Source organism: Canis lupus, chromosome 10, assembly GCF_048164855.1.
Source record: "Canis lupus baileyi chromosome 10, mCanLup2.hap1, whole genome shotgun sequence".
Taxonomy (NCBI): Eukaryota; Metazoa; Chordata; class Mammalia; order Carnivora; family Canidae; genus Canis; species Canis lupus.
Window position 1 is genome coordinate 67,462,900 of NC_132847.1, and position 27,132 is coordinate 67,490,031.

The following is a 27,132-nucleotide window of genomic DNA, read 5'->3' on the forward strand; positions in this document are numbered from 1 at the left end:
TTTGCTAAAGGGGTCTTTTTCCTGATACATGCACAAAACTGTTTTCGCAAAAATTATGTTTAAAACTAATTTAGCTTGTCTAAATTGCCTACTATCCATCTCTTCAAAATATAGTCAGTAAGGAAAATAATGTCACTCTATGAGCTTGCTACTTGAGGTATGATAAATAAGAACAGGTGAAGGGTTAGCAGACATAAGCAAGAAATGACTCTCTTCAGCAAATATAATTGTAGGGAAGCTCACTCACCTCTCAGACACTGATTTTCTCATGTTTGTAATGACAGAAGTGTCAGGTGGCTGGAGAAAATGATCCCTAATATGACATCAGGGGTACGTTCTCCAATGCTGTTAAGTTACAATCAAGAAACTAGTAGTTCCTATTCTTCTCTAGCTCTCTAATTAAACTTCAAGTGTCATTTAAAATTCAAATCTTATTTGGCAGTTGGTTTTGTGGCTCTCCTGTGGAAGCTGCTGGTGTTGTCTTTGGCCTCTCAAGGTAGTGTAAAGTTATGTCCTAAGAAAGCAGGTGGACTGATGATAGGACTTTACTGATTTGACTTCCTCTGTGAAAACAGGAATAAAGAAAATGGAAAGACACATGCTTTTAAAAAAAATTCAATGTTTTTAGAGGCTCACATGAGTGTAGAACTGGAAGATGCAGGATTAGTCTCTGTTGGAGTTGAGAAGTAATAAAAAAAAGTCAGATAATTTGAATTAGTTTTGGTCTTATTGAGAGCCCAACTTAATCATTCAAGATGTGATTCGCAAAAAGCAGGAAGTAAAATAGACCCATTGCTTCAGATTCTAAAAGAGGAACTAATAGTGACTTTCAGGAAGAAAGCAAAAGTACATCTGTGGTTCTCATGGCCAGATAGAGGGTTGCTCTTACAGCCAACTTTTGTTCATGGTGCTACTACCCACGTCCAAATAGAAACTGAGATGATCTTGCTTGTGCTGACACAAATTACAGGAAATGGAGGCAATCTCAGGCATTTAATAACCAAGCAGCAAACCAGAAAAGTCTATTGAGAACAGGGAAGGGCCCACAGCCCTGGTATTATTTTGGGTGGACTGAACAAACATGAATGCAGAGCTGGGAGCTAATTGGCACAGAATAAAACAGAGTTTGAACTGTAGCTCTTCACTAACTACAAATCAGTGAACTAATTTCACTAACACACTAGTCAGAATAATGGGAATTCTAAAGGATGTGGCGGCTCCTTTCCTCCCTGCCTCTATGAATCCATCAATAACCTGAAACCCTGAGCAGTTAGAAGAGAAAGGCTAGCCATGTGTCCCAAAGCAATCAAGAATTATTTTGTTTTCTTCCTACGGAAATGTCATTCATTTCTCATGAAAATTTGTAGTCTGAGATGAATTTCAGAATAAGTAGTAATATTCCTTTCGTTTCATAATATTGAAAGTAGTAGTTTCATGTGGATAGAACAGAGATTACTTTTCTAAAAGAAAATAAACTTGTATTTTGATGACCAGGTTTATGTCAAGTTACATTGATGATATCTCCATTATTTTGGCATTCAAATAAAAAATGTAGAATTACATGTCTCTCTTGTTTTTCCAATAAATACACTTCCTAAAATATTTTAAAAGTTGAATCACTTTAATTTGCTAAAAGAATTTCATAAAACAATGAAATTATCTGTGTCGGAGATTGTGCTTTTGAATTTTCTTAAAGGGAGGCTTTTATTTTATACACATTTTTTAAGAGGTAGTATTTTGGGTTCAAAGTATATGAACTTTGGAGTTATCTTATTAGCTGTGTAAATGAAAATAATTACATATATCAACTGGGATATATCATATGGAATATTGTAGCAGCCAGATTGAAAGAGGTCACTATGGTGATGTTGATCAGAAACAATATGGAAAATTTTCTCAGTCTGTTATCCCTTTTTTAGGATGTGTAGACAGACATTATTATATCTCCCTAAACATGGACCCTTCTGGGCCATACCCTACAGCTCCATGAGGTATTCTCAGCAAGCTGGAACTACATGTAAGACCAAGCCATCGAAGCCAGAATACCTTTCAGAGGTCTTCCTGCACCAAGGTCAAGTCATGAAGTTACGACATTATCCATAACTTCGAGGAAATTCTCTCAAACCAGCATCATTAATGTATTGATGATATATAAAAATATTCCACAGGTCAATACTAGTTTGCTGCTTTCAAAAAGCTTTGCCACACATTATCTCAAGTGTAAACATATTTGCATATGCATATTTATGATCAAGTTTCCTATTTGCCTCTTCATGAGGTCACTGTCTCAGAAAGAGAACCCCACATACAGAGCAGAGACCTGTTTATCCATCTCCTTCAGGTCAGTATGTCTGAGTGACTTGGAGAAAATCACATGTTTACTGTAAATACCAGCTATCGTCATCTCAATTAAGTACTCAGTTTTGCCTCAGCACACCTTGCTCAAAACTCAGTAATAATTGGAAACTTAGGGACAAAAAAGAGATCAGAATGGAGGGCAAAGGGTTGTTTTTATTTTGAGGCCATCAAAAAATACTTAACGGTTGGTCAGGATGATCCATGAAGAAAGAAAAACAAATTCAAACTATGACTAACAAGGCTTGCTGTGCATGAGTCACAAACTGAATCAGGCAAAGCCTCTGGAAACAGGAGGAAAAGCCTTTAGGAGCCACATCATAACCGAGCAATGAGCCTTGTAACCTGTTGGTCTCCTTGCTGAACTATTTCCATACCTGGCTGAAGTCCAGGAGAAGAGAGGCCAGCCAGTTTAAAACTCATCCTCTTTCCCACCAAGAATGTTCTCAGGGACCTTGAGGAGGAGTTTAAGGAATGACTTTCTTAGGTGTGAACATGAAAATAGTGCTAGTTCAGTCAACTCTGGGGGATGACTCGTTCCCAACTTGTCTCCAAGGCCTGTGCGCTGACCTCCTTTCTGAAGGGGGGATTAACCTCGTGAAGGAGCGGGGGCGGGGGGGAAGTAATTGTTCTGTAGATTTCACTTCTACAAACTGGGAAGGGGTTATATTTATAAATGAAATACCCCAATAGCATAAAGCGTGTTGATTGAGCACAGACGTTTGAGGCCTGTAGCCTTTTTCTCCATTGTTGCTCTGTTGCTAAAATTCAGAGAGCAAAATTGTATTTCAAGTTACTCCATCTTCTCTACCTAACTTGGAGATTCAAATCCATAAGACGTTGCGCTTCCGCTAAATATGATAATGATGCATCCTATCTTAATTCCCAACTGAGTCTGTCTCTTAAAGATATTTTTTTCTCTGCCTTGTCAATTTCTCACAAAGTTCTAGCTATTTATCCGGGGAATCTGCCATAAGACTTGATCTGACTTAAATTGATGCTCACCTGGAATTTTTATCATAAGGATTGAATCCAGTAGTACAGAGAAGGAATACAAAGACAAAGAAGCTAATTGGACCAACTTCCCTGCTTAATAACTACAGAGAGAGCTTGGATCCAAAGCCAGCCAGCCACCTGGCAGCAAAAAAAGGAAGCTGGTTTCCCCCCAGGGTTTCCCCTCCCCCTTGTTAGTCTAACTGTTGAAACAGGCAAAATAGCAAAATAACTGGTTCTAATTTTCTTATTTCCAGCCCTGTTCCCTACCATGGGACAAAGAGAGAGAGCTTTCAAGGCCACTCCTCCGAGATGAGGCCAAGGTGAATCATGGCCTGATTCCTTGGTTGTCTTTCCATTCAAATTTCCCTCAGAGATAGAACATAAAGACTCCTAACTAAACTGGCATCTTCCCCTCATACAAACAGAGACGATTAAAGAATAATTATCATAACAAGGGTACAGATTCTAACTCTGCAACCTCATAGAAAGTGCTGGGCAACTGTCTTTCTCACAGAGCTGAAAAGGTGATGACTAATGAGCACTTACATATATTAACCCGCCAGTTGGGGACCAATACTGCATTGATATCCTGGCGCTTCAAAGACATTTGCTTTTCTGATTTAAATAGTATGGCATGGTGTATGTCATGCCTCGGAAACAGAATTGGTTTTTATAACCTTTTCATAACCATCTATCTATCTGGTGTGCATTTGTGGGGAACTGAATAGGAGTTAACAATTATGTAATGCTCACAAGTCTGTGGGTCGACAGGGTGGTTCTGCTGATCTGGGCCATGATTTCATGATCTTGGCTGATCTAGTTCCTAAGACTGGCACATTGACTGGGGGCTAGTTGATCTAGAATGGCCTCGCTTGTATATCTAGTGGTTGTTCTTGGCTCTCAGCTGGGGCAGTGCAGAAAACTGGGCCATGTGTGCCTCCTCCTCTAGCAGGCTAGCTCTGGGTTGGTCATAGGAGGTCATGGGTTCCAAGAGCAACAAGAAAGTAAGCCACAATGTGCAAGAATTTTACGAGTCTGTTTCTGATTTTCTCCGACAAGTACAAGGCCAAGTTTAGATTCAAAGCACAGAGAGAGATGCTACCTCTTGGGGGAAGAGCTACGTTACAAGGTCACAGGCATAGAGAAAGAAAAGGTTTTGGCTATTTTTGCGATCTACCACATGTCTTTTGATCATAATTTTGATGCTGTCTCTTCCAAGTCAACTGATGCAGTATATCAGGAAGTCCTTGACCTAATTTTATCTGTTTTTTTTTCCCTCTACTCCCATCAGGTTTCTTCTGGGTCCATTCAAGAAAGTGTGAAAGACCGAGTGATTGACTCAAGACTGCAGCTGTTCATTACTAAGCCAGGACTCTTCACATGCATAGCTACTAATAAGCATGGAGAGAAATTCAGCACCGCAAAGGCTGCAGCCACCATCAGCATAGCAGGTAGGATGGATTTTCGTAATCACATTGCTCCAAGAGGAGAGAGTTGGCACTATTCCGTATCTCATTTGGGGCAAAATCTTTTTTCTTTTATTTCTTACTTTAGTCCCCTTTGGGCAATTTCTTTCTCCTTGGAGGGCACTCCAGAGGTTGATCTAGATAATTGATCTTGAGTGATTTATTGCCTCAGAAATGAAATCCTCTGATAACTGTCCACATGATGGGTAACAAGCATCCAGGAGTTCATTTCTCTTCCATCTCATTTCTTTTCTTTCCCTCCCTTTCTTCTTATTACCTTCCTCCTGCCTTTCTTCCTTTTTTTCTGTTTGCCTTTTCTTTTCTTTCCTTCCTCTCTCTTTCTTTCCTCTTCATCTCTCTCTCTCTTTTTTTTTTCTTTTGTGGGGCTAATCACACTTTTCAGGGCTCTCAAAGAGTAACTTGGCAGATCCTTCACACGGTTGTGCCAATTTCTGCATGGCTATTTCTTGAGGGCATTTTTACTTATGAGTATTTGATCTACTTTGTGGTCTTTCCCTTTCCTGTTTCATGAAAGTGATAGCAGGACTTACAGGTGTTTTCAAGGAAAAGAGCTGACATACAGATTTCTAGGATATTTTGTTGAGTTATAAAGGTTTATTTTTAAAATGTAAATGCCCCAAAGGCTCCTGAGAACATTTGTGGAATTCCTAAAGATGGAAATAATCCCTGTATCAGGAAATGCCAGGCATGTTATACTCCTAATGTGTCTACTTCCCAAGGGTCAGCAGAGATGCTTGGCCTCACATGTAAGGCAAGCACTGCTAGAACCTGTGCTCAAAGCCAGCTCTCCAGATCCTGCTATTTCTTATTACCATGGCACTTCTTTGATCTTCCATGATGGGGAAATTCCTGGTAATGTTTGTGATTTTAATATGACATGAATAGAGACCACAGAGAGATATACAGGGAGCGCTGGACAAGGCTGGCCTTCTAAAGCATGCCTAGGAAGGAAGGAGAAAATTCTAAAACCAAGGATTCCTTCTGCCTTCCTCTCCAGAGTAAAATCTGCTTATAGCACCTTGAGCTAGCATATCAATTATTCTAGAATTTCCACTGATGGGAAATCATTTCTCCTAGAGAATGATGAGAATTCTAAAAATGAATTTGACTCAATTTAACAAACAATAATAAAACAATTATTGCTTATATAGTATCTTGTTGTTTGTAAAATATTCTTATTTATTAAGCATTTATTAAACACTAGATTCAGGCCATCATTATGTAGACTAAAGGATGCAAACTTAAGTAACAAATGGGATAATTAACAATGGAGTCCCTGCCTTTTGGGGACTCTCAATCTAGAAAGGAAGTCAGCCAGCCATATATATTACGATGCAGACTAGGTTCTACTGCAGAAGCACAGACAAAGAAAACAGCAAATTGGTTGGCAAAGCTTAGAGCATGATGGAGACTGGGAGCAAGATAGAGAATGGGAAGAAAGGCTTGAAATGTGGGCTCTCGGGATCCCTGGGTGGCGCAGTGGTTTGGCACCTGCCTTTGGCCCAGGGTGCAATCCTGGAGACCCGGGATCAAATCCCACGTCAGGCTCCTGGTGCATGGAGCCTGCTTCTCCCTCTGCCTATGTCTCTGCCTCTCTTTCTCTCTCTGTGACTATCATAAATAAATAAATTAATTAATTAATTAAAAAAAAAAAGAAATGTGGGCTCTGGCCAGGTTATGAATAGCCTGAATAGGTTGATGTATTCTTCAATTACTGGGAAGTCATCTAATTATTTTAGAGGAGATTAGTAATATCAGAGATACCATTGACAAATTAACAGATGTTGGGTGTAAAATATTGGGAGATATGGCACACAGTCAGGAGGCTATTCAAAGAATCTAGAAAAGTAATGAAGGTCTGAAAGACAACTGCAATAATTGGTAGAGAGAGAAGAGGAGAGATACAGAAGACCTATTAGGATAAAAAATGATAGGATTTGAGGGGTGCCTAGGTGGCTCTGTCAGTTAAATAACCAACTCTTGATTTTAGCTCAGGTCACGATCTCAGTGTTGTAAGATTGAGCCCTGTGGGATCTCAGGGTTGTGGGATTCTCTCTTTCTCTCTCCTCCCTCTGCCCCTTCCCCCTCTTCTCTCTCCCCTAAAAACAAACAAACAAACAAACCCAAGAGGATTTGAATGTGCTAGAATGTAGCAGTGTAGTAGAACGAGTTAATAGTGTAGTAGATGTAAGAGCTTAAGAAAGGTGTCTAGGACAAATAGTAATTTATAAAACAAAACAAAATAAAAATATAAGAACATGAGGAGGTCCAGGAGATTAAAAAAATAATTAAAATTATAATGCCTTTGAATAACCTGGAATTAGTCTCAATATCTTATGTTTTATTTGATATTTGATCAAGAACCAACATTAAGTAAATAAATAAATAAATAGCAATTTACAGTACCTATCCTCTATCCATCCATTTATATCATGTGCATGTGTGGAGGGGGGGGAGGGAGGGAGAGAGAGAGAGAAAGAGAGAAATATTTACATATGAATACTCAAATCCAAGAAAATAAACTGATTTAATCTACTTTAACCTATGCCTTTTCAGGGTGAAAGAGAAAAATTAGTGTTGCTAATCTTAAGAGCATTTCATTTGAGGTAATTAATTCAGTCATTCACATATTAATTCTCTGCTGGGGCTCTTCCTAGATGGCGGGGGGAAAAGGGACTTGGAACCAGGCAGTAGTGCCCCTCTGGAACAAACCTCTACCCCATTCTCTAGTGAAGTCTATAGCTGGAGATCTTGGGATCTCATCTCTTGGCTTTGTTAGGATGTAGAAGACCCTCTCCCCTCTGGCTGGCTCAGCACCATTGAAGCTCCACCTGTAACAGCACAGTCCTCTCCATCTTTGTCACATCCTTCATCAAGCCCCTCTCTAGAGTCTACTTTCCAACCTTTGCAACTAGGTCACCCTGTCTCTCCCTATGAAGGCAGGCCTGTTGAGTTCTAATTCAGCTCCTTCTTTATCCCTGTGGGGCCTAAAGTAACTTCTGGATCACTTGCATGTTATACAAAATCCAAGAGAGATTTAGACCTATTGACCCAGTTCCGTTGTCTACCCAACCATGTCATGCTACCATTTTGACACTAATGTGGCCATTTTATATCAGAGTAAGGGATGCCTAATAAGGTTCCTTGCTTCTAGAGTTCCAAATAAGAAGTAGAGAAAAGTCCCCCTGCTTTGGCTTTTTCCTTTATTTATATCTCTCTTCGAGGATTTTGGTCTACAGCAAGGACTCTATAAAATGTATATCTGAATTCTTAATTCCTCTACCTTCCTCCTTTCCATAACACACCAAGCTGGAGACAATCCCTTTAGCACAGCAACTTTCAGGGTCTACCATCTTAAGTACAAAGATGTGTATGAAGGCAGTACTATGGAAATAAGTAAGGAGAACTAATATAATGGGTATATCTTCATCACACCAAGGCAGACTCATTGCACAGACATGATCTTTAAGATGCTAAAATGACTACAAAGCATGATTACCGCCATATTGTATACAGCAACTTCACCCCTTCATCCCTGACCTGGCTGATCCAACTCTATTAACAAATGGAATATACCTGATGAGAGCCTGATCCGACTGCATTAATAAATGGAATATACCAACAGAGAAGGCTAAAATACTAAAACACTAATGGTGTCTTCTGGTGGTAGAAAGAACCTTCAGTTGTGGCAAGCAGCATAGAAGATAAATGGAGAAATGGTCTTGGGCATCAATGCTGAGAGAAGACCAGAGTGAGGACGGAGGTAATCAGCAATGGTAGCCTGGGGGAGAACAGCAGTAGCATTTGTATGGGGAAAAAGATGGTAGAAGCAATGCATGGACTGGTATATAGCGGCAGAGGACTTGAAATCTCTTGCAGCAGCAGAGTTGAATGCAGATGAGGAGCAGTGACCTCAGTAAGTGTAATGGTCATGTTGACTGGAACCAGCAATGACTTGACTTTAGCCAATGGGCCTGGCAGTGCACGTTTAGCAAGTGTTAGGTGCTGTATGTTAACCAATAAGTGTGAATCCTTCTGCACAGGGAAAAAAAATGTTACTAAGATGAGTAAAGAGAGACTCCCTTAAGGAGCTAATTCATAAAAAGCTACAGTATCCTTTTGTTCATCCCCTGATCTGCTTTTCCTGTTGTATCTCATGGACTATGAGGCCTGAAGCTCCTCTACTTTTCCTAAAATTTCCCCAGGCAGATCTAATGAGAGTGTCTCATGAGTGCAGTGGAATAAGACCTCTGAACCCCATAAGACATCTGCCATTTTCTCTTCCTCTCCTTGACCCCATTCTTTTCCATTAAATCTACTAGATGCCTCAAAATGTTCGCAGTGTTATCAATGAGGAAACTGCCTCCCAATCCTGAGGTGCTCCCTTAGGTAATATTCCAGGAAAGTGAAGCCACATTGGTGAAAATAAGATCCATGGAGCCACTTAATTCAGAATCATTTTAAAGAACCATGGTCTTATGCTCCCCAGACCTCCCAGAGCTTGAATGTGGCATCTGCTTTCTCCAGTCCTGCTTTCAGCCCCTTTCTCCTTTGGCCTCTGATGGCCTCAGAGGTCCAGAGTTTTGAGTCAGGCGTGGTGACTCCTCTTGACATTCTGGCAATGCTTCCTTACCCCAAATTCTCCTTTCTCTCATTTCAGCCATTCCCATCCTCCCCTAGTATTCTGTAGTCAACAGCCTCCTTTGTCACATTCTCTGTTTCCCTTTGAAGCTTTTCCTCCATCGGTTTATTTACTCATCCCAGCAGGAAAACTGGAAATGGAAAAATCTGGTCTAGTGTTTAGGATTATCTCTAATGATATTTCTAGTGTTTGAAGGAATATAAAAAATAAAGATCAGTCTTCATTTTCCCACAACTCTTCCATGTGTATGCCCCAATCCTTATGCATTGTTTGAGAAATGTGATATACTTCTTTCTGACTCATTTACATTTGCTGTTAGTCATCAAAAGGAGTCAGGAAAATTTTGGAACCTCTCCCTATGAACCAGGAAGTTGCATTTCCTTCCAGCCACAACCTTGAAAGGCTCAAGTTGCAATTTAAAATCACCAGGATGCTGGGTATTTGGCCAGGTGCCTTCTCTTTGTCATTAGAACCCTCGGCTCTGTGACAGAGACCAACAAGACAGCCCACGATCCCTATACTGAGCACAACTCTGAAAGAGCCAGATGCCACCAAATAGGCACTGATACTAAATCTACCAAACATTTAGAGAATTATACCAATTCTTCTCAAACTCTTCCAAAAACTGAACAGGGGGGAACATTCCCAAACTCATTTTATGAGGCCAGCATTACTCTGATATCAAAGCCAGATAAAGACATGACAAGAAAAGAAAACCACTTTCCCTGAAGAACACTGATGCAAAAATTCTCAACAAAATTTTAGCAAGTCAAATTCAACATCATATAAAAGAGGACTTATCATGATCAAGTGGGATTGATCCCTGGGATGCAAGGATGGTTCAACATACACAGATAAATGTGATACACCACATTAACAGAATGAAAGATAAAAATCACATGATCACCTCAATAGATGCAGAAAAGCATTTGAAAAAATGCAATATCCTTTCACGATAAAAATGCTCAACAAACTGGGTTTAGAAGGAACATTCCTCAACACAATAAAAGCTATATATGACCAACCCACAGCCAACATTATACTAAATGGTGATCTTCCTCTAAGATCAGGAACAAGAAAAGGATGCCTACTCTCACTACTCCTATTTTTTTTTGAAGGTTTCAAATGTACTTTATTTCTTAAATCATGCCATATTTTAGTGGGTGGGTGCACAGTGCTTTCACTTGGCATCAATTATGAGTTGGTTTTGAAACAATTCATTATTACACCAGCTGGGATTACTGATCCCTCCATTCCTTTGGGGTGACTCTGCCAACAGGGGGCCAACAGAGTGCCTACTCTCACTACTCCTATTCAACATAGTACTAGAAGTCCTAGCCAGAGCAATTAGGCAATAAAAAGAAATAAAAGCCATCCAAATTGAAAAGGAAGAAGTAAAATTGTCTGTTTGCAGATGATATGATCTTTATATAGGAAAATCCTAAAGACTCTACCAAAAAAAACATTAGAATGAATCAACAAAACCAGTAAAGTTGCAACATACAAAATCAACATACAGAAATCAGTTGTATTTTTATACACTAACAACAAAACATTGGAAAAAGAAATAAAGAAAACCATTCCACTTACAATAGCATCAAAAATAATAAGATACTTAGGAATAAGTTTCACTGTGAAGGTAAAAGATCTGTATGCTGAAAACAAAAAGATTTTGATGAAAGAAATTGAAGACACAAATAAATGAAAAGATACCATGTTTCATGGATCACAAGAATTAATATTGCTAAAATTCCCGTATCACTCAAAGCAAGCTACGGATTCAATGCAATACCTATTAATATTTCCATGGCATTTTTCATAGAAATAGAGCAAACCATCTTAAAATGTGTATGGGACCACAAAAATTGTGAACAACCAAAGCAATCCTGAGAATGAAGAATAAAGCTAGAGACATCACACTTCCTGATTTCAAACTATATTATAAAACTATAAGTAAGAATCAAAATAGTATGGAATTGGCATGAAAACAGATTCATACACCAATGAAACTGGATCGAGTCCCTCATGAGGCTCCCCGTGGGCAGCCTGCTTCTTCCTCTGCCTGTGTCTCTACCTCTCTGTGTCTCTCATGAATAAATAAATAAAATATTAAAAAAAGAAACCATCAACAAAATGGAAAGGTTTCCTATGAAATGGGGGAAAGATAGTCTTAAATCACATATCTGAGAAGGAGTTAATATCCAAAATATATAAAGAGCTCATACAACTCAACAGCAAAAAAGCAACCTAGTTTTTTCAGAAAAACAAACAGAGAATCTGAGCAGACATTTTTCCAAAGAAGACATAAACAGATGGCCAGCAGGTACATGAAAAGATGCTCAACATCACTAATTATCAGGCAAATCAAAACCACAATGAGATACTACCTTACACATGTTTGAATGACTATCAAAAAAAAAAAAAAAAGACGAGTTAAGTGTGATGCAGAGAAAATAAGATCCTTGTGCACTGTGGTGGGGATGTAAATTGGTTCAGCCACTATGGAAAACAGTATGGAAGTTTCTCAAGAAATTAAAAAAAAAAAAAATTAAAAACAGAGGTACTATATGATCCAGCAATTCCACTTCTGGATATTTAGCCAAAGGAAATGAAAACAGGATATTGAAGAAGTATCTACATCATCATGTTTGTTGCAGCATTATTCACAATTTGTCAAAACAGCAGATAAGTTATAAGATATGGAAACAACCTAACTTTCTGTCGATAAACAAAAGGATAAATATGTGATATATGTATTTATAAAATATCTCAACGTATATCTCATAGTGCCTCATGTATACATACAATGTGATATCATTCAACCATGATGAAGAAGGAAATCTGGCCATTTGTACATGGATGAAACTTGAGGGCATTATAGTATGTGAGAGAAGTCAGAGAAAGACAGAGATGTAGGTTATCACTTCTACGTGGTATCTGAAAAGTCTTACTCATAGAAAGAGTACAGTGGTCGTTACCCCGAGCTGGGTGGTAGGGGAAATGAAGAGATGTTGGTCAAAGGGTAAGAACTTCCAGTTATATGATGAATAAGTTCCGGGAATCTTTGCACATATGATAATTATACTATACTATACTTGAAAGTTGCCATGAGAATAGATCTTAAATGTTCTCACCACAAAAAAGAAATGGTAATTATGTGACATGATGGAGGTGTTAGCTAATGCTAAGGTGGTAATTATTTTGCATTATATAAGTGTATACCTTAAACTTACACAACATTATAATTAGATCTGAGTAAAACTGGCCAAAAAAAAAAAAAAAAACAAAAAACAACAACAACAAAAAAAACAGACAAAGGGATTCAGTAGAGGAAAAGTTTGTATTTCCTATTCTTGGTGGCATTAATAGTCCTTCCTGGAAGGCTGAGGTTCAGAGACCCATCTATCCTTACCCAGTCTTACCAGTACAGGAATGAGCTGTGTTCCCATTCTTCTTCTAACGTAAGCCACTCCTCACTCTACCAACACCCCCAACATCTGCAATACTCCTTCTTCGGACTGATCTCAGGATCTGGGGCTTCCAGTCGCTAAATTCAAAACTCAAATGAATATATGTAGCATAACCAAAAATGGGCGTAGGGAGAAATCTGATGTGATAGCATGGGAGTTCCCCACCCCTCCAATGGACCATGTATTTATATTACACGTATTTAAGTGTTGACATTTCACACTTTATCAAAAAGAGAGAGAGAGAGAGAGAAGTTTGAATTCTATTTTCACAATCGATATAGCTGATTGAATGTACTACCCTGTTTCATGGCCCCTCTCATGTCTGATAGTCACACTCCTTCCAGTGTCTTTCCAGTGTTCTTCCCAATTATGAGACACAGGGGATGAGGTGGGGGGGCTGGATCAGAAGCACACGACCACCTTTGCCACTCAGTGCTTCAGCCAGGAGATGTAGCGTGCTCTTACCAACAAACCAGACACCGTCCCCTGGTGTTTCATGGCGGCTTTATCTAGTTTCAAATTGATTAAAGGTATTTGTTTTTGTTTTAAATGAAAGGGAAAAGAATAAATGAGTAACAGCCAGTAGCCACACTAAATTGCTACCAGCTGTTCTGCAGTTAGGCAGAAGAGGCAAGCATTCTTTTCACAATCAGGCAGCTTTCTCACATTAAAGTTACTGTGTGTTTTAGAAGACAGCCAAGGTTTTACTGACTTTTCCAGATACTTTTAAGGACACTACACGTATTGATGACTGCTGGAAATTTCTGGAATCTTAAAAAATCTTGAGATCAAAGCACTTGCTTATAATGGCAACATTCTTGGACCTTCTCCTGCTCCCCACCCTCCCTCCAAAAGGAAATGCGACTGGAGGAATTTCTGTAAGAAACACATGGAAGCCCTCTGATTCTCTTACTATTCTTGACACATCCAAGCACCCTTAAATTAGTTTCCTTTTTCTTTCCTTCCTCATCCTTGAAATAGAAGCCTATCTAAGCTTATTATCTCCTCCCAAATACTGTGGCTGGGTTCTCTTTGGCATTGGCAAGATCTTCAGGGCCTTGGGTCCTCCTTTCACAGCTTAAATTGAGGGCTCTTTCATATGCATAACCTTGGCCTCCCGGTATTTCAGCAGGGTTCTCTGCTCAGCTGCTATTAGAACCTGCCTTTGCCCCTCCAAATTACCATTTTCTCTAGAAGAATTTCCTGATGTCTCCTTTTCCTTTTTCTAAAGATCTTATTTATTCATTCATGAGACAGAGAGAGAGGCAGAGACATAGGCAGAAGCAGACTTCCTATGGGGAGCCCGATGTGGAACTCCAGCCCAGGACCCCAAGATCATGACCTGAGCCAAAGGCAGATGTTCAACCACCGAGCCACCCAGGTGCCCCCTGATGTCTCCTTTACTATCTGTACGGTGGTAGAACTGTCTTGTGGCTTGGGTCCTGTAGGTGCTTTATAGAGGTTGGTTTCTCATCTTTAGGCTTGTTTTTGTAATACTGAGTCCCTTGGTGGCTAATGGAGGGGAATTTGGAGTGATGACTCTGCCTGGGCTGATGATGCCACGGTGGTGGACCCAGAGTGAAAAGAATATAGCTCCTGGGACTCTCAGTTTTCTCTTAATTTCCTCCAAATCTGCCTGTTAATGCAGTGTCTGGCCTAATTGAAGAGAACTTTCCAGAAACTTAGTGCTATCAAAGCTATCTCTTGCAAATCTTAAGATCAAAATATACTAACTTTTGTTTCTTTTCCCCCTTTTCATGTGATTTCCTGTGGGAACTTCCTTTCCTGTTAATAGAATGGAGGTAAGATATATCACTGTCACATCGAGGTTTTGTTGTGTTTTTTGTTTGACCTGCTATTATTGCTATTTGCTAAGTACTGTAAAACTTTCAGAATCCTTCTAATTTCTAATCCTTTTAATACTCTTATGAGATGATAATGAAAATGAAGATAGGTAACAACTATTACATATTTAGTGTTTATCAGACACCGTGCTAAGAGCTTTACATGCATTATTTAGATTTATCCTCAGGACATCCCTATGAAACAGATACTACTATTATCCTGATTGTACAGAAAAGAAACTAAGAGAATTTCTTTGAGCTGGAGAGTTCCAGTGACTTGCACAAACATTAAGTGATAGACTTAGAAATTACTATTCTTATTTTTTAAAGAATACCTTTTTTTAAAGATTTTTTTTTTTATTTATCCATGAGAGACACAGAGAGAGAGGCAGAGACACAGGCAGAGGGAGAAGCAGGACCCTGGGATCACAACCTGAAAGACAGATGCCCAACCACTGAGCCACCCAGGCATCCCTGGACTTGGAAATTAAACCCAGACCTGACTCCCCAATTCTCCCTCATAGCTTTATCTTGCAGATAAGAAAGTGTGACCTTGTAATATAACATTTTGCAATGTACAGTGTTTTATTTTCAGGAAAATTGACTTTCATAAAAATTCTATGAAGCTTCATAACTGTTTTTTATCTAATTTTACAAATAACAAAACTAAGATTCAGAATGATTAATTAATAATAGTAATAATAATAACAGCTAAGTTCTGTGGTACATTTACGATCACCACTTTTCTCATATTAACATTACAGTGACTTTATGGGGCCAGACCTATTATGATCCCTCTTTTTTAATATGAGGAACCTGATGCAATAGGAGTTGCCCAGACCACATAGCTTGTAAACCATAAACCCTCAATCTGAGCTCAGGTAGACAGACTCAAGAACTTAGGTTTGATAACTACCACACTAACCCAGATAGCATGATAACTCAGCAGGACCAAGAATTCCAACAACTGATTCTAATTCCGTGGAATTATTATATTCTTAATAATGCTTATTAAAATCATGCTAAATAAAAATGCAGGATACAAAAATGCTTTTACAGAATAATTCTAAATAAACTGTATATATAACCATATGTGTATACACTATATTTAGTATATATGACACTGTATATATTATGCTTACATATAGACTGATTTAACTGACATGTGCACAAATATATACAGTGTTTATATATTTGGCTAATATAATTTTCAAATTTTTGAAATTAAAATTTTCTTCTTTACATCATTTTTTACATCTTTATTTTACACAAAAACTAGGTGCTAATTTTAGTCAGAAGAACTACAACAGGTGTTTTTCAAAGGAAACCATATCCATTTTAGAAAAATGACATTTGATCTATGTCTTAGAGTAGGGGTTAGCAAACCCTTTTTCTGTAAAGGGCCAGATAGTAAATAGATTTGGCTTCGTGGCCATACAGTCTCTGTTGCAACTGCTCAGCTCTGCTGTTGCAGGACTAGAGCAACCACAGACACTTCATAAATGCTTGAACGTGGCTCTGTTCCAATAAAATGTTACTTATGGACACTGACATTTAAATTTCATATAATTTTCACTTCTTTTGATTTTTTTCAATCCCTTAAAAATGTAAACACCATTCTTAGCTCATGTGCAGTATAAAAAACAGGCAGAGGGCCTGTGGATTATATTTGCTGCCCACTGCCTTAGAAAACGAACCATCTACAAAGACACTAGGCATGAAAGAATAAAAATAATTCCAGTTTGCTCTAGAGAATGGAAGTGGGGTAGAACCCTGTCATCACACTTGTTGAGAAAGTACAGTTGCTGTAGGCAGTTGCTATATAAGGAAAGTTCCTTTATCCACAGGTGGTATGTTCCAAGACCCACGGTAGATACCTGAAACCCTGGGTGGTACTGAACTCTACATATATTATGGTTTTTTCCTATATATCCATATCTATGATAAACGTTTTTTAAAAGATTTTATTTATTTATTCATTCATGATAGACAGAGAGAGAGAGAGAGAGAGAGAGAGAGAGAGAGGCAGAGGGCAGAGAAGCAGGCTCCATGCCGGGAGCCTGATGCGGGACTCGATTCCGGAACTCTAGGATCACGCCCTGGGCCAAAGGCAGGTGCTGAACCACAGAGACACCCAGGGATCCCTTATGAAAAAGTTTAATTTATAAATTAGGCATAGTAAGAGACTGACGACAGTAATAATGCAATAGAACGATGATAGTGATATACTGTAATAAAGTTATGAATGTGGTCTCTTAAAATATCCTACTGTACTGTACTCACCCCTCTTGTCATGATTTGAGATGATCAAATGCTAATGAGATGACACAAAACGAGGTGAGTGATAAGACAGTGTGAGGCTACCTGTGATCTTCTGATGCTACGTCAGGAGGCGCATCTGCCTCTGGACTGTGGTTGACTGAGAACAACTGACACGAGAGAGAGGGAAACCATGGATAAGGAGGAAATTCTGTGCCAGGAGACAGGAATAGCTCTCAGGTGTGCCACCTCTCAGGAGGTTGGGGAAAGATGTGGGAGTTTCCACTGGAGGAGTGGGATTGCTTTAACCCAAACTAGCCTCAGCTGGTCTTCTAGATAAGTCCTTGTTTCTATGGGACAGCTCATAGAAACTGCAAGATCACATTTAAAAATCCTCTATTGGGGGGCACCTGGGTGGCTCAGTGGTTGAGCGTCTGCCTTTGGCTCAGGTCGTGATCCTGGGGTCCTGGGATTGAGTCCCTGCAGGGAGCCTGCTTCTCCCTCTGCCTGTGTCTCTGCCTGTCTCTGTGTCTCTCATGAATAAATAAAGAAAATATTTAAAAAATAAAAAATAAAAATGCTTTATTGTATGTGGTTCATGTCTGTTAAAGCAGAGAGAAATAAAAGATATAGTGAGAATCCTTCAAATATTCAATTTGACCAAGGAGACTTGTCTGTTACACGTTAGAGGGACTTGAGATCATATATCCATTGTTGCCTCTAAAGAGAAAAACTTTACAGAAAGGGAGGTCAGCCAGGTTTCATTTGTCAGGAGGCAAGAGAGGGACTGGCTCGATGCGCAATATGAACTAGCATTTTTGGAGCTTGTCCGGCAGACCATTCCAAAATAACCAGCATTCTGTGAACAGATCCCTGTGACCTCTGCCCCACTGTTTCGAAGGACCAACAGGACCAGCTGCTTCTGGTGTTGCTCCAATGGCGGTTCCAAGAGCTATGAGCAGAGGAACAGAACTTCAGTTGGACAGGTCTCATTCAAAAGATAGCAAAAGACATCAGTGGAAATTCTTTGCATTCATCTTGTCTCCCCTATTTTTGCTGTGACCCTCGTTTAAATTTTTTAAGGGATAGGGTTAGGAGGATGAGGCACAATGGCCTTACATGCCTCCATGTCTTGCCTCTAAAATTTGACCAGTCCAAAAAAAAAAATTAGAGGTGTATAAATCTGCAAAAGTGGAGAGGAAAGGGAAGTGGTTTAAACTCTGAAAGTGTGACTGGGCAGTCTGTATATATGTATATGTGTGTGCGTGTATATATGCGTGTGTGTATGTAATACATATGTATTTGATCCTGTATCTCCTTTACCTTGTAGAGCTGATCTTAGCATAGCTACATTTCCAAAGCTAAGTCTTTTAAGGCTCCTAAGAACATCACAGAGGCATAGAAAATTAGTAAGAACCATACACTTTATGTTTTATGTCTTTCCTCAGCATGCAGAGGGTTTCCCCAGGCTACTTCTCTGAAGGCTGGCAGAAAGAACCAAAATTATAAGGTCTCATTTCTATTCAAAACCAATTCTGCTTTTTTTTTCTTTTCTTTTTTTACATTATACAGCTAATAAATAAATGAGGACCCAGTACTAGCAGGCCAAAGATTGTTGTTGTTTCAAAGATTTTTCCTGGGCTCCTATTAAGAAAGGCAGTAGACATACACAGAGAGGGACTGATTATTAATTGTCAATAATCCTTATTTTTGAGGCTATTTTTATTAATTTTTCTTCTGTCTACGTTTTCTGGATTTTCTTTTTTGCTTGTATAATTAAAGGAACGATCACGAATGCTGTTTGATTTTAATAATACTTATGAAAAAATAAAGACAGAGTCAGCTGATGGTTGATACATGAGAGCAGAACCTGAGTGAGTAATTCTCAGCTCAGAGGCACTTGGGGAAATAGTTAACTTACATGATGCGGTTTTTGTGTTAAGTGAAAAGAATCCTACCTGCTTTTATCTATCCCCCTTTTATATTAATATGTGAGACCATTTAGTAAACCAGTTTGAAGTACTTCTTGTTATTAGGTATTATTCTTCAGTTTCTTAAAGCACAACATTCTTACCTCTCTTGAACTTTCTTAATACTATCACAGACCAGGTTTCCCTGAGAAGCTGGAAAACTATTTTTCTGGGTGTTTGCTCAACCCTACCTGGCCCAAGTTTTCATGAGAGCTTTGTTTTTTCTTATTCAAGTCCTTCATTTTAAAAAATGAACTACAAACTATAAGTAATACAATAAGATCTGTTTTGGCTAACAGTAAAAGGCTAGTCTGAATTAGAGAAAGATTCTATATTATAAAACATCATTTCAAAGTCTGGTATTTCTTGGAAGTTCATGGATTCACTGGAATGAGCTGTATGTTGTTTAAGAGATTTGCTTTGAACACCAGTCAGTCATGGTTTCTAATTCAGATATCAATTGTTCGAATTTAAATGGAGTCTCTTCACAATTTAAAAATTTCCCACAAATTCCAATTTGTTTAATTTTCTTACCTTATAAGTCCTTTATATAAAGATAATGAAATGTGAAATTCCAACAACTGTACAAATGTACGTAAGAATACAACTTAGTTTTTTTGTCATTGTTAACAATATAGATCTGATGGAAGGCATAAGAATATGTTGAGACCATCACAGTGCCTACACATAATTAGTGCTCAATAAATATTTGTCAGGTGAGCATAGGAGTTATTATAATTCCCAGCATTCCATTAGGGGACAGTGGATATGTGCAGAGAGTACCAGCAGTATTTTCCATTCTCCCTCTCATTCTCTTCAGTTGCTATAGCCGATAAGCTTTTAATCTTATTTTTGTGCTAGCACCATGCAATTTAGGTTTCTTCCTCATATAGTATCCATTAACACATAATCTGAGTTGAGATTAATTACTAACATCACTCAACAGATTAGGACCTCAGCACTCTGAGGGACCAGATGACTTGCCCCAAGCCATGTGATGAGAAAACAGCAAAACTGAAGATCTGTTTTGCTCCTCTGAGAGCCTGATCCCAAGCCTCCTCCTCCCTACGTGGCTTTCTTTTTAGTCTTTAATGAAATGCTGGGAAGATGTGTGAGTGAGAGAATCTGGGTATGGAAGGTATCGCAAAGATGTATGTGTTCTACAAAATTCAGGAACTTAACTATCACAACATATAAATAAACTATATCCACCAGGACTGTTATGCTCAGTCATTTGTTAATCGTCACCGTGCGTATGTTCTTTAGATGTATTTTACTTGCTGACATCAGCCCCATTCGTAAGGAGCAAATGAAGTGGCTTAACCAAGGATAGTTAAATTCTATTTATAATGTGAAATGATAAAAAATACTCCAATCTATCCAGTCCTTGATTGTTCTCAAAGCTTTCCACATCCCTTAACCCATATGATGATCCTTCTAATAACTCTCCAGAGTAGCTGGAGGGTGACAGAATTATAGCTGGAAAGCTGGGAAGATTATAGCACAATCTTCTCCTATTTCTGTGACAACACAGAGGTGGAAATCGAAAAAATAAAAAAAATACAAGCTAGACTGAATGCTAAGGAATAGCATGGGATGGAGAACGCTGTTCATTTCTTGTTTCAGTAAGCTACAGAAAGACAACAAAGGCTACTGCGCCCAGTACAGAGGGGAGGTATGTAATGCTGTCCTGGCCAAAGACGCTCTTGTTTTCTTCAACAACTCCTACGCAGACCCTGAGGAGGCCCAAGAACTGCTGGTTCACACCGCCTGGAATGAACTGAAGGCAGTGAGCCCATTTTGCCGGCCTGCTGCTGAGGCTTTGCTGTGTAATCACATCTTCCAAGGCTGCAACCCTGGGGTAGTGCCCACGCCTACACCTATTTGCAGGTAAAATAAAAGAAGAAACAGATGGGAAAATTCTCTTGAAGGCAAACAGGAAGAGCTTTTCAAAAGAGGTTGTCATGTGCTACGATAAAGGCAAAAGGTGGCTTTTGTCCAAAACAGAAAGTAATTAATTGGACAGAATTCCTACCATGTAAATCACTGATGACATCCTATAATCCGAGGGCTCTGAGCTTCTAGAAAATGTCATAAAAGCTATCATACTCTACTCTACTTGTTATTGTTTGCATTATCATATTCATAAATATTCTAGCTTTCTAGGAAATTTTTTAAAAATCCTTAAAAAAAAAAAAAGGCCTAAACAAACATGGACCTCAATAGTAAGCAAAAATAGAGAAAAGGCCCATTTCAAATGTTTTAGCACTATCTGCCCATGATTATGAGACCCTGGTGAGCATTTCAGAATATTACTTTCTATAATATGCATATTATTTTAAGATACATTCCACCTGATGTTCTAATTTAAATACTAACATTCTTTCTCACGGTGGTAGTGGTGATGGTGGTAGTAAATAGTGATTTCCTTAAAACCCCCATACTCTTTAAACATGGAAATTCATAAATCAACGTTTGATAGAACTATTTTGCCTTTATTTACTTCTTATGTAGGAAAGACAGAAATCAAACTGGCTTTTGAGCCAAATAGAACAAAGTTGAAATACTATTTGTACTGCTTTCTAGATACATGTGATCTTGGCTAACCTTCAGTTTCCTCATCTGCAAAACAGAGAGGATTAAAGGATAAATTGTTCCCGTGGAATATGTTAGAAACCAGACAGATACTGTTTTCTTCTGAAGAAAACACATGAAATCTACCAGCACAGCACATTTCCACCTCTGTTTTGATAAAACCAGAAACTATTTAAATATTGATATAATTGTAGGGCAGTGAGGTCATTAAAACAGAATGCTCTATTCCTCAACACACTGCAAATTTTGAGGGTTTGGAGAAATTGTAAGAGGAATATAGTTTGTTTGTTCCTTCACCCAAGAAGATTATATTTTTATCACACAGGACATCTAAGTATCTCTTGAGAAGCAACCAGAATTAAAATTGATCACAACTTTGTATACTAGCACAAAATAAATTTACTGAGTAACTTTCCAACATGTATATCCCTAGGCCAGTTTACATGCAAGAGCCACAGATGTTGTTTTTAAGATTGAGAATAATTTACCTCTTTTGGTCTTTTTAGGGAAAAAAATCCCTTTCAATGAGATTTCAAATTTATTAGAATAGTATAATCTCCTAAATCTTTAAGTCAATGGTAGCATAAAGAGATTTCTTTCCTAATTCCAATTGTTATTTCAATAGTACTTGTTATCTGAAAATTGTTTCTATTTTTTTAAATCCTTGTGGTTGAACATTTCATTCACAATGAAAATATATAGTCTAAAATTTTAGTCTAAAATATAGTCAGAAAATATAGTCTAAAAATTTTCACGTTAATATCATATTGAGGTCTTCTTTTGTCTGACATATAATTGTAAAATAAATTAGACACTTAAAAAAAGACTCTCTACTTTTAAGCTACAAAATTCAAATTTATTATGTAGATATTACTATAAACAGTAATTAAATTGTCCAATGCTTTCTGCCCCTAAGGAAGTTTCATCTATTTGATTCAATAATTTGGTAGTGATACAGTAAACCTTTTCACAGGAAGTGTTTATTCTAAGGATGCTTCCTTCCAGTTCTGGCATCTTCTGCTTTTTGCACCAACAGCATTCAACTAAAATTGAACTTATTGTTAATAACTAGTAAGTCTGCTCTTCAGAGATTCTCATTTTATGCTTCCTTGCTGTTTTGGTAATGGCTTTTATGATAGCTTTTGTTTGCCTTATCCTTCCAAGGGGTTCAAAGGTGTTCAACCAATTTGCATTTCTAGTTATTTCTAGTTTTTTTGTGAGATTTTTAAAAGCATTTTATTATTCATGGTTTTCTTCTCTGTCGTCGTCGTCTTCTTCTTCTTCTTCTTCTTCTTCTTCTTCTTCTTCTTCTTCTTCTTCTTCTTCTTTTGGTTTCAGGAGTAGAATTCTATGATTCATTATTTACATACAACACTCATCACAAGTGCCCTCCTTAATCCCCATCACGGATCTAGCCCATCCCCCACCCACCTCCCTCCATCACCCCTCAGTTTGTTCTCGATCTTTTTAAGAGATTCTTATGGTTTGTTTCCCTTTTTATTTCCCCCCTCCCATATGTTCACCTGTTTCTTAAATTCCACATACACTCATGGTTTTCTAATCATAAATAGTAATTAAATAATTTGTGCAACTTTCCATGAATGACAAAGAATTTCTTTTATTCAACAAATATTTATTGAGCTTCTACTGGTCTCCAAGCACTATGCTAGGGCATTTGTTCATGAGGCTTACATTCTAGCAGAAGAAGAAAATGAGCAAGAGATATAATAAATAAATAACTTCTATATTACCTTAGGAGGTCTCTTGTATCATCAGAAAAGAAAAAATGAACACTAGGTTAAGGGAGATCAGGAGTGCCAAGGATGGCAGATAAGTTGTGATTTTAAAAACATGGTGTTGAAGGTAGGCCTAATTAAGTATAATTTGACTGAATACACTTGATCTTTAAATTTTATCTGGAATTGTAAATCAGGTTAGTATTATTCAACTGTTTTCTCTGCCAATGTTCAATTTTTAGACCATTATTTTAGCTTTTATATTTGATAACATAATCATATATACAACTACCTGATACAGACCTCTTATGTATCCTTGATGCTCACTTTCATTCATATCATAGAAAATCTTTGTTTTTATTAAATTCATCTCTTGTTCAGCTAGAGTAAGTATTTTTTTTAGAAGATTGTATGTAAAAAACTCTTTACCATAATCTTGTGTGTTTGTGTTTTTCTTTTGTGTGGGGGGGTGGTTTTAACTATTTAAGTCTTGTGTTACATTCAGTTTTCCTCAAAATCTTATGCCCTCTTAATTGTTTTTTGGCTGTGTTGCCATGAAGAACATATAGAGCAATCCCGAATCTTGTTCCTTTATAGGGAATATTTTTCTCTTGCCAAATGGTAGGGGGATTTTTTTTTAATCTTTGAGATTCAAATATTTGTGAAATTCATCTGGGAGTAATTCTATTTTAATTATTTTCTTTCTTATCAATAATATAATGTGCCTTAATGATCAGGTTTACATCCTATCTGTCCTAAGAATGTTTTCTTTTAGTATATCTTCGAGTATTTTCTTTTTCTTTTTTTTTTTTTTTTTTTACATGTTCTAGTTTTCTTATTGGGAAACATTATCTGTACTCTGGATTTCTTGCTGGCTCTTCCTCCTCAGCTGTCTCCGCACACAACAGTTTCACTGTTCCTTCTTTCTCTCTGCATTCAGTTCAGACTTGCCAAATTCTCCTCTGTTATTTGTCCAATGTCTTGCAGTCCATTTCCTTACAAATTTTAATGACAATTTTAAGTCGTTTGGTGTCACTTTCACTTCTTTGTGGTCTTTATTTTCTTCGGTTACTACTATGTTCAAGTTAACTTGGTCTTCAGTTTATTTTCCATTTCATCCTTATTTTTTTTCCTTGTGAAAAACTCTTCTATAGAGATCATCTTTAATACATGTCAATGAAACAAAGCAAAACAAATAAAAATTTTTCTAATGTGTTCTTCTGTTTAGAGCAAAAAAAATAACTCTCCAGGATATTGGCTTCCTCCACGTAATGTGGGCTACAGAATTTTTTTCACCTGCCACGAATTATTTTTGCCCAGTTTAACAGTGCTGTCTGAATGCAGAAAGTTGTGTTTGTGTGACCCACAGGTGGGACCCAGCATAAGGAACAGCAAACTAAGCAATGCTCCTCTGGTTCTTCAAGTTCTCAGAAGCCTGGAAAGCCTCATTGCTCTCCTTTCCATTACAGACACTTCAAGAATTCTAAATCCTATTGTTGTTCCCAGGACCTCATTGTATCCCATCACATTCATATGCACGGCCCTTTCATTCCACACATGTTCAGTTGGTGCACATTGACAGGTGGTTGCCCAGAAAAGTGGCAGTGTAGGCATGAGTATTTTTAAAAGACACCATTGTGACATATATATGTATATGTATACACACATATACATATACACACGCACACATAATTTCCTCCTCTCTGAATCCTGTAGATACTGAAGGGGCAATATTGTTAGTAACTCTAATTTCTTTAATAATCTTTCCTTTTATTTTTAATCCCAAACATCTTAATTTGGAGTTAACCAGGTTTCTCCGATGTAGTCTATCCTATTTTCTATAGGATGAGCTTAAACAAAATATACAAAAAATATACACAAAATTCTAATTAGTCCAACTAGTCTTTCTTCAGCCTCTTCACTCATAATAAAACACATGGATGAACATAACATTTCATATTTAAATAGATTAAATTACTCTGGCTTTTTCAGATGGAAGCACACACAACAATGGGATAGCGGCAGCTTCCCCAAGGCTTAGGTGGGTAAGGACCCAAAAGCCCTCCTGTAACCTGCCAGAAAGGTGGCGCTCTTCTGTTCTGGTGGACAACACATGGAGAGGCACCAACTGTGCCCTTCAGTCCTTTGCCCAGTAGCCTTGAGATTATAGGGAAATCTCTCAGGCTGGAAACTGATTGACGATGATCTATGACTTTTATTACGTGTGTTTCTTAAACTCTATATAATTTGTTTCTGTCACTCTGATTTATTTTAACATGAATTTGAGAGAATGCATACTAGGGATGCCTAATCTGTTACTTTTTGAACTTCAAAATTCTTTTCCCCCAGGAACATGAACTAGGCTTTCAAAACAAAACACGATAGCATTTCATCTCAGGGATAATATGCTATATTTCATAAAGTCGCACGTTATTTACAATGAAAGGATCCTTTCAAAAACACTTTTGCAAGAACAGACAATGTACTCTAATGATGTTTTGAAAATACAGAATCTAGGCTCTGCCACAAATTTGGCCTTAATATGCTATGATTCATCAAGTTTCGTTCTCCATAAAATATTTTAGAGAGTACTGCCTGGCAGTAAAGGAGCTTTTCTGTGCAAAAGAATGGCTGGCAATGGAAGAAAAGGCTCACAGAGGACTCTACCGATCTGGGATGCACCTGCTCTCCGTGCCAGAATGCAACAAGCTCCCCAGCATGCACTGGGACCCCACGGCCTGCACCAGACTGCCATATTTAGGTAACAGAGTTCTCTCAAGACTTCAGAGGTTAAAACAAATATACTATTTTGAAGAAACTAAGTTGTGAACTTAAATCTCCTAATATTTCTAGGCATTTCTAAATTATTTTTTTGAGTTCTGCCCTTTTTAGATACCTAATCACAGAATCCTACCACCTATCCTAATTGCACAAATTAGCATTAGGGTTTAATTTCATTTGTTCAAAAAGAAATTAAGGAGCACTTTTAACTGCTGCTTAAGATCTTATTTCATAAGGGGATCTGATGAGAGCTTGTAACATCTTTTGGAATGTGCAGAGAACTGGCTAAGAAACCTCCTATTATGTCAGATGAGTGGAATAAAAGAATAAAGTCCCCCGCCGACAAAGCAGATTTCCAAGCATGCAAAAATAAGCCACATGGTTGAAAATGCTGATCTCACAAAACAAAGCTGAGTTGCTGCATGTTGTTTAATGAACTTCATTTGTAAGGAACTATGTTGTTAGCCCTAACAGCTGGTTTAACTTCAATGACACAATCCTTTCTCATTCGAATGCAAAGAATGTTTTCTGGTTGTATATTGAAAAACTGAAAGAGAACTTGCATTTCTTAGCACTCTCTCACAGAATATGTGAGGTATCTGGATGCTCATTTAAAACAAATTTTTATCCTTTCCCCCTCAGATTATAAAAAAGAAAACTTAACAAGTAAGTAATTTTGTTTGTGCCCTTCAACCCTTATGTGTATGTAATTGGATTCGTGCATGCGTATTTACACTCCTACTTCATGATGTCCAGAACAGAATGTACGGCCCCTCTCAAAGGTTTTTTGCTATGCTTACTGGCGTAAAACGTGAGGAAGATCATCAGAGATCTCAGCTTACAGCTTCTAATTAGGCCATGAAGAGCACCATATTTACTGAACGAAACAAATATCCATTATCCCAAGGTTATAAGTTGTTTTCATGGCTACAAAATCAGCCAAACTGAAAATGTCCCCTTTTGATTTCACATTTTTGTTTTTATATCATCTAATTAT

At 37.9% G+C, this 27,132-nt stretch overlaps 1 protein-coding gene across 1 annotated transcript in view; it reads left to right on the forward strand.

Annotated features, from left to right (window-relative positions):
• MUSK (muscle associated receptor tyrosine kinase) overlaps positions 1-27,132 on the forward strand; it is an 89,406-nt gene that overhangs the window by 52,592 nt on the left and 9,682 nt on the right. The window contains exons 8-11 of the mRNA XM_072840348.1: positions 4,643-4,802; positions 14,746-14,752; positions 20,650-20,913; positions 25,940-26,115. Of these exons, the coding sequence (XP_072696449.1) occupies positions 4,643-4,802; positions 14,746-14,752; positions 20,650-20,913; positions 25,940-26,115 (607 nt within the window). The remainder of the gene's footprint in view (positions 1-4,642; positions 4,803-14,745; positions 14,753-20,649; positions 20,914-25,939; positions 26,116-27,132) is intronic.